A 14,415-nucleotide genomic window follows, 5' to 3' on the forward strand; every position below is an offset into this window, starting at 1 on the left:
TTAAACAATATTAAACGACGAGGCGCACAAGTGTACTGTAAGCGGACCCCTTTGTGCACTGTTTTAATTTTTCCAATAGCCCACTAATGAAACGAAATCTGACACCTGATTTACCTACGACTGCGCGTATGTGATCATTCCATTTCATATCCCTAGAAACTGTTATACTGTATCCAGGTATTTGTATGAGTTGACTGATTCCAACTGTGACTGACTGATATTTTACCCAAAGGATATGACTTTATTCTGAAGTGTACAACTTCACATTTCTGAAAATTTCAAGCAAATGTCCAATACTTGCTCCACTTTGAAAGCTTATCAAGACCTGATTTGAAATTATTGCAGCTTTTTTCCACATACTGCTACTTTCCATATTTCTGCATCAAGCTCCCAATACACTTCCGTGGGGAAAGTTTGAAATTACGACACTAACCAACCTGCTGCGCTCCAACAGCAAATGCCCAACCTGCCACAAATTTCGTTTGATATCGCGTAAGATCGTACATTCGTCAATAAGCGTTGATGTAATGTTGCGTCAAATGCTTTCCGGAAGTCAACAAACACTGCATTCACATGACTGCCCTGACCCAAGGCTTTCAGCAAGTCATGGGAGAAACGCGCGTGCTGGGTTTCACTTAAGGCATGTTTGCGGATTCCATAGTGGATGGCACGGAGGACGTCATTCCGTTCGAGATACCCCACTGTGTTCCAGTTCAGAATATGTTGTTAGTAGGTCCCGGATATTAATGTCAACTACTTTCTTCCTTAACTTCAGAAGGAATTTTATAACAATTTATTTATGTATCGGGGTATTGTAGTGTAGAGAAATGTATTTTTATTGTGCATATGAAGCCACATTTACACTTTTTTAGTAACGGGTCACATTTCGGCAACCTTTGCCAAAAATACATATACCTACAGTATCTTTTAACGATACAAGAACAAAAACAAAGATGTTGCTCACATCAAAGTTTTTGATGATATTGTCGTAAATGACCACAGCGATTATTCCAACCAGCACTATAGTAGAAAAGTAGCGTAACACACTAGTCGGTCCGCTGACCTCAGACGCTGTTGTGCGGGGTCGACCACACGCTCTCAAACCCAAAGGCGGCAGCTTCCTGCGTAATAAACATCGCAAAATTTTCACACTTCAGTTAGTAAACAAACTCAGTACGGTTCAACAGGCCGAACGTAAAGTGCTTTAACAGCATGAATTTCCGCGGTTTTGTTCGTCATTTTCGAGATAATTTCTTCAGCCCTAACGGGGAAATATTATTTTGTAAACCATGTGAAGTTAGTGCGGAAAAGTGGTTTAATGTGAAACACCACAATATCGCCAAACGTAACAGCTGTGGGAAGAGAAATGCTGAAAATGGCAGCAAACAAACTCTGTTATTTGATTGAGCACACAGGTCCCTCTTCAACCGTGTAATAATTCTTCAAGAACTTGAGCGAGGTGACAGTGTCTTGCAACATTCCATTGAAGAAGGTGAAGAATCCATGCTTATGACGGTTCTTTGAGAAGTACACGACACCTGAAGTTCCAGATGGATCTACACTGAAGAGTAACTATTTATCCGAGTGGTACGAGGTGGTGCTCAACAAAATACGAAGTAGTGTCGCTGACCAAAAGGTCTGCAGTCCACAGATGAAACACCCCATGCGGATGGGCGTTAGGTTGCAGTGTTGTTGTTGGTGGTCTATAAGTTGACTGACATGGAGAAATGGGCCTCCTAACGTATGAAGCACTCGAGAGAGTAAACAACTCGGCAACTGGCATTTTGTCTATGAAGCTACTGCGGCCGGATGGTGTTAACGACAACTTTTTGTTGCTACTAACAGATGGTGCTTCACACATGGCTAAAGCAGCCATGAGGCTTCAGATTCTCTATCCCAGTGTGGTGTCAGTCACTTGCCTTGCAAACGAGTTACACAGAGCTGCAGAAGCGGTTGTGAACAAATTATCCTGGCGTGGACAATTTAATTTCCTGCGGCAAAAAAATCCATGTTAAAGCTCCGCTACGGATGCAGAAAATCAAGGAACAAGCAGCTTCAGGGCACCTTCGCTTAATGGTGTTGAGGATTACTACATCAACTACACCAAAGTAGAGAAAGTCTTTTGTGACCTTGATAGTGATGAATCAAGTGCCATCAAAACTGTGAAAGCAGTCTTTACAGATAATTTGTCACTGCACAGTGTTCTCCCGCGGACTCTTGGATATTCTACAATGTGCAAAATTAGTGACCGCATTTCTGGGAGTGCCACAATATTTGAAGGAAATGAACCACAATCGGCCTGCCGTGACCTGCCGCTTTCACATAAGCTCCTGGTGACGTCCTGCGATTTACAGAGGAGTTTTTCCGGGTACAAAACTATGCTCAGGGGCACCCCTGGATCTTTGAAAATGGAAAACCTGAAAATGCCCCTTGTGATCCAGTGCAGCTCTACAGAAACTGAAGATTGACAGGAGGTGGTAACTAATCCGCAATATTTTAAACAAGGGAATAGAGTAGTAAAAATGTGGTTTTATAGTTTACACAGGTGTTATTGTGTTCATTCATTGTACTTCGTAGGTTTCTTTCATTTTCGAACACATGCACGAGTTTCAAAAATACATAATAGTTTCAAACACTGCAAAAAGTAAATACTAGACTCACAGTTTGTTCAGAAGTGAATTTTGTATAATATGGTATATAAAAAAAGATCTACAGGAGTGTTTTGAAAGGTATACAATAGTTTTATTTTTAAAGGTATATTCGTGTAAGTTTAAGGTCATAAACGACTGGATATTTCGTTGTTTTTAAGGTCATTGCAATCCGGCGCTAGTTATTGAGAGTCTACAAGGTCTGAAGTCAATAGTATTGACGTACACTTTGCTATCCTTTGTATAGACGGGTGTAGACGGATGTGACCTGCGCTTTCTACCATACCACAAGACACCGTTTGATTCTGACGGGTTCAATGATAAATGCTAGAGCACCGGTATTCGCGCAATGATTGGGAAGCTCCAGCTCGTCGCGGTGGGGCATCTGCCGAAGTATCGGACTGCGTGGGCGTACAGTCAGCACGTGAGCTGCCCACGGACCGGAGCCGACACGGCGACGTGTGAGAATCGGCGGAGCGGCCGCTTCCGGGGACACACGGCCGACCTCCCTTATCGACCGCTGTTCACCTCCCCTGCCCCGCCTCGTCACCGCACGGCATGCTTCCGCTCGGCCGAAGACACAGTGGACGGACCAGCAGCAGTCTGGCCGTCAGCCTCAACGCGTCGCGCGCTTCTAGGGATGAGCCCTCCTGGACGCTAGGGTCGCCTTCCTTGGATGAGGGGACAGACTACTGTTGTGATTTATCTGCCACTCGGTAGGAGTGATTCTGGGAAACACAACTAAGCTGTATCATGATGGCCAGTGGCGTAGCTAGACTGACAGCCAGGGAAGGTCAACTGGGTACTATTTCCGTGGGAACACTGTTTTGTAACGGGATACAAAAACATCAAAGGAAATCTGAAAGAGGAGGAGGAGGACGAGAAAGACGCGAATGAATCTGCGGACACTAAAATTGGAAGGAAGTGATACGTATGAATTAAAATGATGAGATTCGGATTGGACTCTGTTGAACGACAGTTCCGTAAGACCTAACCCTCCCTGCTACAGAGGCGCTTGGAAATTTGTGCTAAGCTCCTATGGGACCAAACTGCTGACGTGATCGGTCCCTAGGCTTACACACTATTTAATCTAACTTAAACTAACTTGCGCTAAGGACAACACACACCGCCATGCCCGAGGGAAGACTCGAAACTCCGACGGAGGAGCCGCGCGAACCATGGCAAGGCGCCTGAGACCACGCGGCTACGCCGCGAAAGACGCTTGTTTTCGTCTTTGGCTACTAGTTGGAGCGACTCTCGTTATGCCGAGTGGGACAACAAACCAGGGCATAGAGAGTACATTTCGCGTTTGTTGGTTTCTTTGTTACGACTTTCCACTGCTCTCCTATGAATTATGAGTCGCTATATGGACGCAAATAATCGGACTTTCGATAGTGCGCTCCGTGCTTCGCATGTACCACACGAAACATGATTTTTGAAATGTCTACCATTTACTTCACTGTCGTCAGGTCGTGTTGATCTCAAACAAATACGATGGCTAAGAGGCGGTGACGATTAAACAAAAAACGGTGAGATATCAAATTAGGGCCGCATATTCGAAGTTTGCCCTGGGTGCCAGTTACCCTAGTTACCCTAACGATGATGGACGACTCTCGGAAGTGATAATGATGGATTTGCTGCATATAAGTAACATTCACATCTCTTGTTTTCAAAATCTGTTCTCACAAGCGAAACTGATGCGTCGATTCCCAAGGTACGCAAGAGCAGATTTCTTCATAATGTCTCGCTATGTCGACGCAAATATGTGGTTCGCGTGTGTTAAAAGCCACCAATCGTTCGGAAGAACGTCCTTGTTAGACTCTGCCTGTAATGGTTAACTACTTTACCATAAACAGGATCTAACCATTCACTCAGATTATTAACAACCTCACCCCAACACTTTCTGTAGGATGCCTGACAGTTCATAAATTTTTACCCTTTTGACTGCCAATTTTATTTCAAAAACATTATTGTACGGTTATTGTAATTAATATCTTAGAAATAACAACATGAAAAGAGTATTTTCTCCCGTTGTCGGGGGGGGGGAGAGAGAGGGAGAGAGAGAGGGAGAGAGAGGGGGGGAGGGAGAGAGGACGGAGGGGGGAGGGAGGGGGGGAAGAGAGGGAGGGAGAGAGAGAGAGAGGGAGGGAGAGATATGCAGGCCATACACGATTATTCGTAAGTACTAAGAGGATTTCAGAATACGACCGCGCAAAGACTACACATACTGAAAACAGACGCACATCAGTGGGCAGAGTATCTCTCCAAGTTTGCAACTCTCACTACAGGTGCTCAATGTGAGCTTCGTTTGTGATGTGGCACGCATTAATTCCTGAGAGCAAGTCGTTAACACGGCATGTACGGAAAGGCGCGAAGGCAATCCGCTCTCCCCGTCTGGTAACTGGGTTGCTTAACTGCAGGTGCGAACTAATTCGATGTGCCAATACGGAGACGAGGGTTGATAATGAAACTTGAGGACAGCACAACCTGTAGGTGCGATCTGTAATTGTAAGGATTCTGCTAACCATTTGTAGACATCCTTTAGGCAGTGGGACAATGTTACATAGCAATAACATGCACGAAATTCCAACTGGTTCTCTGATAACCTATCGTGGGAGACTCACCTACCCATGGTAGACAAAGGTTTAAAATGCTTATTACACTGTTGCCGTTATCACCACCAGATACGTCTGGCGTGCTTTACCGAAGATGCACCTAAGATCACTGTCTTCCCCAACTGCTTTGACTACTGAATGTCAGCTATTAAATATAATGTACCATAAACTAGAGGAAAAATGCATTACCGCCGACGATTTTCCAACAGTGGAGGACGAGGCTTTTTGCAAACCAGCATGTCATGTCGCATTAGGATTCTTTCACGAACAGTGACGCTACGGGCAAAGCTGACATGGACTTTATTACAGGCGTCACGACGTTTTAGTGACGTAGCCAGGAGACAGAAAGCGGCGCATCCACGTCAGCTAGTGCGACATCTGCCGGAAGTGGTTAACGGTGACGACAGTCTACGAATATACAGCTAGTTGTGGTACAAGCGTCTGTGCCACCAACAAGATTAAATTGCCTGAGAGGAGTTCTGCTGCCTAACGCTTTCTTGGCTGCTTCACTGAACGAACTGTAAGGATCAGACACTTAATGGGTAATGCGGCCAAATTTAAAAGGTCTGGCCTCTTAAACCACACTTTCAGGAGTTGTTCTTTTAAGAAGAAGGGGGAAAAAAACGCAAGGAAGATTAGGGTCTAATTACACGTCGCCCGTTTTCAATCCAAGGAACCATCCTAACATTCGCCTTGGCCATTGGAAGAACCACATCCGTCAGATGCCTGCGCGGAAACAGTTAAACAATACAACACAGTTATCTCACATGCTCCAAACTACTAAACATTACATTTGCTTTTATGTACGTGAAGACAATCGTCCAACTGTTGTCCTCTTCGCAGAAACTGTTTAGACACTGAGAATTTCAAGGACGTGGTTAAAAATTAAGAACATTTCTCCCACGAGAGGGAAGACCGTATTTCTACTTCCCATCTCCTTTTATGCGCCTTTTTGAGACGCGCACCGAAAGTATTAACAAGTTTTCTGTCTTGCAAGTGCGGCATCAAGTTGTCAGTTTGCACAGAATAACGGCAATCGGCGTAAATAAACTAATACTTTCAGTGTGTCATTGCGTCTACTGTGGATACTGCTGCTCATGCGATATATATGGTGAGTCTGATTGTGTATAATGAAAGGAGTACTACGAGGTACGTGAAGTTGCAGGCCGTGTGGAGGCACGCATTGAAGCTCTCAGTGTTTCAGTTGCCTTCCGGGAAGGTGGGCGTGGTCGCCTGTCAACTGTGATGCGCACCGGGCATTATGAACAGCGACGCCACCAAACGACAAACCCTAGAAAGCCTTAATAGCAAGTAATTTTCCTCTCGACCATTTTAAGTTTCTGCGATAGTGCATAGTCTACATATGTAAAAACCTGAGTTCCACATAAAGCAACCCGATAAAAGACCTCGATACGAAACCTCTTCTGTAAGTTGATTCTTTTGCCGCTTGTTTTCTGAAATTTTGATTGTGGTCAGGGAAGCACACAGGAACGGGGCAAGAATCCAAATACCAAGAATTTCTTATGGGTATTCACCAATCTGAATCGAGCTCCAGGGCGATTTTCTTAAAACTTTTTACGTAAATTAGTTATTTTTCACCATCTTTCCTGCATTAATCGTCTCACAAAAACGATAATACTTCAGAATATGAGATAAAATCTACAAACACATACTGCAGTATTAAGTTGGATTACTGGAAGACCTGGTTGGAAGGGTTCTAGGGAAGTGCAGCGCTTTTGTGCAGGACACCGCACAAAAAACACTAGTGTACTCAATACTAGAGTACTACTCCGGTGCCTGGTGTAATTACCAAGCAGCTGATACTGGCACGACATAATTTTCAATAAGTATCTACAAGAGCTGCGAGCAACACCCACTGAAATATTTGCAGACAACTAATCTTTCAATAAAACCTTAGTGTCACGCTTGATCGACACGTGTTTCCCGTGGCCACAGCTCGTATTTACGGCGCGGCCTGTAAGTCGTGGAGAGTAACCGGAGCAGCAAAAAGCGTGACGAAGCGGCGAGCTGGAACGGCAGCCGAGAGGGATCGAAATGGCCAGAGCGGCATCGAGAGAGATGCCAGCGGCTTCTGCTATGAAAGCCGTGCGGAGGTTAGTCGGCTACCGTCCTCCGTGTACATTCAGACGTAAATTGCTTTCAAGTGCTTTTTTACATCTGAATTTGTAGCCAATGGGGATCGAACCAAAGGATACAGCGCAGCAACTGAGGCGGCAACAAAATACATTTCGCTGCTATACGTAAACATCCGGAAAACGAAGGGTATTTTCTCCCTTCCGATACACACCATACGTGCGACAAAACAAGACTGGTGCTGTGTTCACCATTAACACATAGCAGGTTAGATGATGACTATTTCTATTTCTGCGATCCGGGTACATGCTGAAAGTTATTTTTCGAAGTCGTACACAATACATGAACTTACTTACGTTTTATTATTGTACACCTTCCACCCTCCACCCACCCCACCCCCACGTACTATGCTACATTTAGCAGTACTTTTATGAAATATTCTTTTAATTTAAGATCTATCTTTTGGACAATATTTTAAGTCAATGGCTGAGTAAATATTGACCACGCTTAACTGGACGATAATTGGTATATTGTTTTTGTTGTAAAGGACTGTGTGTTATTGATCACACACCCCAGCCATGCAGTCAAATGTGATTCTTTTCCTGCGTCCTGTGAGACGCACAATGCTAGTAGTAGTCATGAACTGCCTACCCAAACAGCAAACCTGTATTGAGTGGTTGGTTGGTTCGGGGAAGGGGACCTAACAGTGAGGTCATCGCTCCCATCGGATTAGGGAAGGATGGGGAAGGAAATCTGCCGTGCCCTTCATTTGCCTGACGTGCTTTAGGGAAATCACGGAAAACCTAAATCAGGACGGCCGGACGAGGGTTTGAACCGTATGCATCCCGAATGCGAGTCCAGTGTGTTAACCACTGCGCCACTTCGTACGGTTAAAACCTGTATTACTAGCGTGAAGGGCACCTGTAAAATTTATCATCTTATTAATGTTCAACTAAATATGTTTTGAAAATATTTTGACTCTATTAATCATGTCCGTTCTGCATTCCACTCCAGTAATTAGTATCACAGTTAATTTATCAAAATAGGGAGCAATTGCACCTATCTACAATGCTACCCGTAACAACAGAACACCACAGGCAGGCGAGTAATAAGTAACGGTAATGGATAACGTCAGGAGCGCCCCAGGAAAGGGTGACTGGACCGCTATTGTTCTCTATATACGTAAATACTCTGACAGACAAGGTGAGCAGCAATCTGCGACGGTTTCTTGATGATGCTGTAGTGTATGGAAACCTGTTACCGCTGAGTGGCTGTAGGCGGATAGTGGATAGTGGATGACAGACGAGGTTTCTAGTTGGTGTAATTGATGGCAGCTTGCTCTAAATGTAGAAAAACTTAAGTTAATGGGGATGAGCAGAAAAAACATTCTTGTAATGTTCGAATGCACTATTAGCGGACCGAGCGAGGTGGCGCAGTGGTTAGCACACTGGACTCGCATTCGGGAGGACGACGGTTCAATCCCGTCTCCGGCCATCCTGATTTAGGTTTTCCGTGATTTCCCTAAATCGCTTCAGGCAAATGCCGGGATGGTTCCTTTGAAAGGGCACGGCCGACTTCCTTCCCCATCCTTCCCTCATCCGAGCTTGCGCTCCGTCTCTAATGACCTCGTTGTCGACGGGACGTTAAACACTAATCTCCTCCTCCTCCACTATTAGCGGTGTGCTGTTTGACGCCAGGGATGGGAAAATCCGGCCAGTTAATACCGATGCCGTTATTTTAGTTCTGAATAACCGGTTTTATTCGGCATTTGCTTGGTCTCGGTTATAACAGGTTTTTTTCATATTTTTAGTAATAGTCCAGCAAAAAACGTACCAATTTGCCATAGCGCTAAATTTTTAAGTTTTTAAATAAAACATTTTTTAAAGAAACGAGTACTATTTATTTGTAAAACTTCCACTGCTTTGAAATATTAGATTATTACAGAAATTGGAAAAAGCGATCATCAGCGCCTAAAGCTAGAAAATAGCAACAAACACTTGAAGTAAGGATCGGTACAGCATTGCAGAGACAATAACGAACCTGTTGCCCTGTGGCATAGCCTACTTAGACGGTACGGGTGCACCTGGTTTATGCGCTAGATTCTCGCTGTGTCCTCCGACATCAGTTGTATTGCAGAATGGTACCATCACCAGTTTGGAAGTATTTCACGAAGTGCAATAGCGATGTAGTACAGTGCTCCATTTGCTTTACAAGATTAAAAACGGGAGGAGGCACAACAAATGTACGACATCATGCAAGGAGAAAAATATCCACAACCCTCCTTGGAAGTTAGTGTAAATATGATTGCTATTACTGTAATTAGACTGACATCCTATAAACTCGGGATAATAACTGAACCAGTAATTTTGTAATTGCTAACAAATGATACCATGGAGTATTGACGATGCAGGGAAGTCATCAATTTGCGGCTTTTCGCCCTCGCTGTCGCCGCATCTGTCTCCTCCACCTTCGCTTCCGCTGGAAGCAGCGACAACGATTTCTGCCGCAGCCCAAACCACACACAGATCGTTATCTCCTATTTCTTCACCTTCATTAGAATTTTTCAATATATGTTCGAAGTTTACATCTATTACTGGAAGTAATAGCAATAAAAAACCGGAAACTGGTTATTTCAAACATCGGTTATTTTGAGCGGTTTCAACATACAGGTTAAACTGTAGACGAAACAGGACCGGTGTAACCGAATAAACCGGCTATTTCAGCGATAACCGTCCTCTGTACTTGACACAGTAGCGTCGATTAAATATCTGGACGTAACGGTGCAAAGCGATGTGCAATGGCATCGAGCACGTAAGGTCGGTTGTAGGGAAGGTGAATCGTCTACTTCCGTTTATTGAGAGCATTCCAAGAAAGTATCGCGTCTATAGAGAAAACTGTATAGGAAACTGGTATGAACCATTCTTGAGTGCTGATGGAGTGTTTCTGTTCACCGCCAGGACGGATTAAAGCAAAACATTGAAACAATTCAGAGGCATGCAACTAGATTTGATAGCTGCAGGTTCGATTAACGCGAGAGTATTACGGAGATGCTTCGTGAACTCAAATGGGAATCCTTGGAGAGAAATGACGTGCTTGAGTACAAAAGGAAAGGGAATGTAGTATCACCACACACAAGGCATCTAAAGAGTTAGAAATAAAATACTGTGACACACTTTTTATTTATCCATACTATTACAATAAAATGTACATTCATCCAAAGGAAAGACAAGAAGAGAATAGACGGTTCAGTGACAGTAAAAAGGTAAAGTATCGATGTAGGAAAAACAAAAAACAACTTTCGGCTGTCGTAAGTTTATCGAGTGCGGCAGCTCCTTCCCGTTACCCACTCTCGTTTGTCCATCCTAACAAAGCATACGCAGATGTAACTGGCAAATCTTGTACTTTATATTATTCTGAATAACAACTTGGCAAGTTCATCAGAAGTGTCTATCAATGTTGCCCTCACAGACGTTATGTTGTGTATTTTCTGTTTTAGAAGCGGTTTGTCAGGAAGAACAACGTACATTGTTCAAAAACAGTCAGACCGATTGCAGATCGCGTCTTGCTGTTGGATCATTGTATTCAGAATATAACCATCTTTAAACACGAAGTCCGATTCAATTTTGCTACCACTGCTTACTGTAGGAATTAAAATAAAACTTTCCACGGTCAATCTGCTTATCGAACAATAGTACTTTAATCAGCACCCACGGCCTGATACACTCACCAGTCAGTAGACGATAGCGATTTCATTGTTTCTTACAGGACTTCTCATCGATACTAACGCGATAGCCGCGCGGGGTAGCCGTGCGGTGTGAGGCGCCTTGGCACGGTCCGCGCGGCTCCTCCCGTCGGAGGTTCGAGTCCGTGTGTGTGTGTGTGTGTGTGTGTGTGTGTGTGTGTGTGTGTGTGTGTGTGTGTGTGTTTTGTCGTTAGTTTAAGATAGATTAAGTAGTGTGTATGCCTAGGGACCGATGACCTCAGCATTTTTGTCCCATAGTCCTTACCACAAATTTCCAATTTTTCCTAACGCGATAATTAATATGTTTGGATGTAAATCCAGTACGTCGTGCTATCACTTTTGTGATGCGTCCTTCCGACGGAAAACCTTTAATTAACGCTCTGCATACTTTCGCGCAGATTCATTTAACTTTATCGTTTTCACATTTGCTCACTGTTGCCCGATGAAGGAGACATAACACACGGTATGATGGTTTGTGGCCTATGTATGTAGATGATGTTAAGATCAAGTACTTAGCGGTTACAAACTGAGCAATGCAGCGGACAAGTAACGCATTTATGAAACCATCCACCATGTTGAATGCTGTGAATCAGCTGAAATGAATTTAAGTGATGTCCTACGCTACACTAAGCGTACTACTGCTAAAACATTTAACGTCAAGAAATCAAGCGGAATGCTATGGCTAAATGGTATTTCACGTCAATATCACTCACCTCTGTGCAGTTTCGCCTTTACGTTACGGCCGTTATACACGTAACACTCAAAACAATTACGACCATTGCGCATAGTGAGACAACGCTGTTTCGTTCCGTTGCGGGCACGTGACACGGTAACGAAAGCACATAGGCTCAACAGAGGCGAATGAGGAATTGATTTAGCGATTATACAGGCCACAAATGGAGAAATCCACTGACATAAGCTACTTGAACGAAGGACTGGCTGTTATCCGACACCCGGGAACACGCATCACGGAAACGGCGAAGCTAGTCGGCTGTTTGCGTGCTACTGTCGTCAGCATCACTGTACAGAAGTTGAAGGACGGGGAACTGACGAGTAGGCGACAATATCCAGAACGAAAATTTCACTCTGCAGCGGAGCGTGCTCTGATCGCACTTCCTGTTAGATTAAAACTGTGTGACGGTCCGAGACTCAAATTCGCGACCTTTGCCTTTCGGGGCAAGTGCTCTAATGACTGAGCTTCCCAAGCGCGATTCATGACCCGTCCTCAGGGCTTCAATTCTGCTCTCCTACCTTCCTAACTTCACATAAGCTCTCCTGCGAATCTTATGTGAAGTTAGGAGACGAGGTACTGGCAGAACTGAAGCTGTGAGGACGGGTCGTGAATCGCGCTTGGGTAACTCAGTCGCTAGAGCACTTGCCCCGAAATGCAAAGGTCTCGAGTTTGAGTCTCGGAACAGCACAAAGATTTAATTTGCCAGGAAGTTTCAGGCGACAAGATGTCGGACGTCCACGCTTCATCATCGAACGCCAATGTCTGACGCTTGCCCGTTGTATAAAGCAGGATAGGCGGCTCTCTGTGGCGGGTATGATTGAGTACAATCAATGCTGGTGCAGCAAAAGTGTTTCAGAGCACATCGTTAACATGGGACTCCGCAGTAGACGACGCGGACGTTTTCCCCATGTTCACACATACGACATCATTCACTATGACTGCAGCGAGTACTTACCATCGAGATTAAACGGTACATCAATTGAAACGTGTCGCCTGGTCGACGCACCACGTTGCTTGTTAAACTTGGGCGATGGTGGTGTCTGGATATGCTGTCATAAACGAGAACAGCTGGTCGAAACTTGGAACGCGAACGGATGCAGGCTGATGTGGGCAGCATTATGCTACGGTGAACATTCACCTGGGCTTCCATGCGACCTCGGGCGTTAATTGAAGGCGGCAGGAAAACTGTGGACTGTGTGAACATTACTGCGATCCACGTGCAATCCTAAATGTTTGATAACTTCCCTCCGGGAGATGGCATTTTTAACACGACAAATGGCAGTGTTAAAAGATCAGAATCGTGCTACTGTGGTTTCAGGAGCTTGATACTCGACTCTTACCAAAATCGGCTGATCGAACGCGATGGAACACACATACGACGCTATCGAAGGGCCAGCTATGCGCCCACAAAACATCGGGTCGTAATTCACGGAATTGCATGACTTGTACTGAGACATTTGGCGCAGTCAAGTTGTCCTGTACTATTGTTATCATACTTAAACGCTGCGAAGCAGTGCCCACTGTATGACAAATCACCTGTTACCAATTTCAGTTGTGGGTTGCGTTTCTAACGACTTCCAGGGGGCAACAAAAATTTGACTAAGCATTTCGCGTAATTATTGACCGAAATTAAATGTTTCTCATAACTTGTTCATTAAGAGGCATAATATCATGTTAAAACTTTAACACAATACGACAAGTATTGCAGTCAGAACTTACGGGTGAGTGACGCCTGGAAGGCCCGGAATGTCCCTGGCCAGCAGCAGATCTGCACCGGGCGGCTGAAGCTGCAAAAACAAGCCAGGCGCGTGAAGACACACCATCTGCTGAAAATCTGCAGCTACACAAAAGAATGCGTCCTGCGTCCACTAAGCCACGAAGGCGCAACTGTTGCGTTTCAGTATCTCAAAACATTTTTAAAAATGTGCGGGGAGGAAGTCTTTAAGAAACAATGTTTAGATTCTAGTAAGTCCGAATTGCAAGGGTGAATCAATTTAGTTCTCCGTTGCACAGTTGCGAAGAATCATAATATCGTTACTTCATAGCCGCTTTATGCACCATGTTCAAATTCACGGTTCACGGGCTATATTCTGCTAAGCCCCGCAGCGCCCAGATACCGATGCAAGGGAATACCGCGACGCTACTGGACCACAGGATGCATGCTGTGTGAACTTCACCTCGATGTCAAGTATTTACTCACCGGATCCGCCGCATCGCTGTCGTCGGACAGCGTCAGATCCTTTTCCAGTAGATCCCTGCAACAGACGAAAGACATGTGCTTTTAGAAAGACGCATTCGTTTATATCCCAAAACTTGCCAAGGAGAACTACTGCGTCACAGAGTTCTCGGGCATAGGCTAATTAAGGGAAGGTGATCGCATCGCTATGCTGCGGCCAACAAGTAACGCACAATTTTATGCAGATCACAGATATGGCTATAATCAATCCATTTAAGAGACCATCACCAGTGGTACATCTTAATCTTTTAAATGTTTAATATGTTAGTCACAAAGATAATCAAACATTTCATAGTAATGAAGAACGTTAGGTAATAAATTTAACGTACTACTACTTCTACCGCACT

At 44.5% G+C, this 14,415-nt stretch overlaps 1 protein-coding gene across 1 annotated transcript in view; it reads right to left on the reverse strand.

The window, feature by feature from the left end:
- The window catches only part of LOC126413026 (AF4/FMR2 family member lilli), a 423,561-nt gene that overhangs the window by 33,532 nt on the left and 375,614 nt on the right, over nucleotides 1-14,415 (reverse strand). Inside the window, exons 9-10 of the mRNA XM_050082919.1 lie at nucleotides 14,033-14,087; nucleotides 13,552-13,619 (exon numbers count right to left, since the gene is read on the reverse strand). Of these exons, the coding sequence (XP_049938876.1) occupies nucleotides 13,552-13,619; nucleotides 14,033-14,087 (123 nt within the window). The remainder of the gene's footprint in view (nucleotides 1-13,551; nucleotides 13,620-14,032; nucleotides 14,088-14,415) is intronic.

This window comes from Schistocerca serialis, chromosome 7 (genome assembly GCF_023864345.2).
Source record: "Schistocerca serialis cubense isolate TAMUIC-IGC-003099 chromosome 7, iqSchSeri2.2, whole genome shotgun sequence".
NCBI lineage: Eukaryota > Metazoa > Arthropoda > Insecta > Orthoptera > Acrididae > Schistocerca > Schistocerca serialis.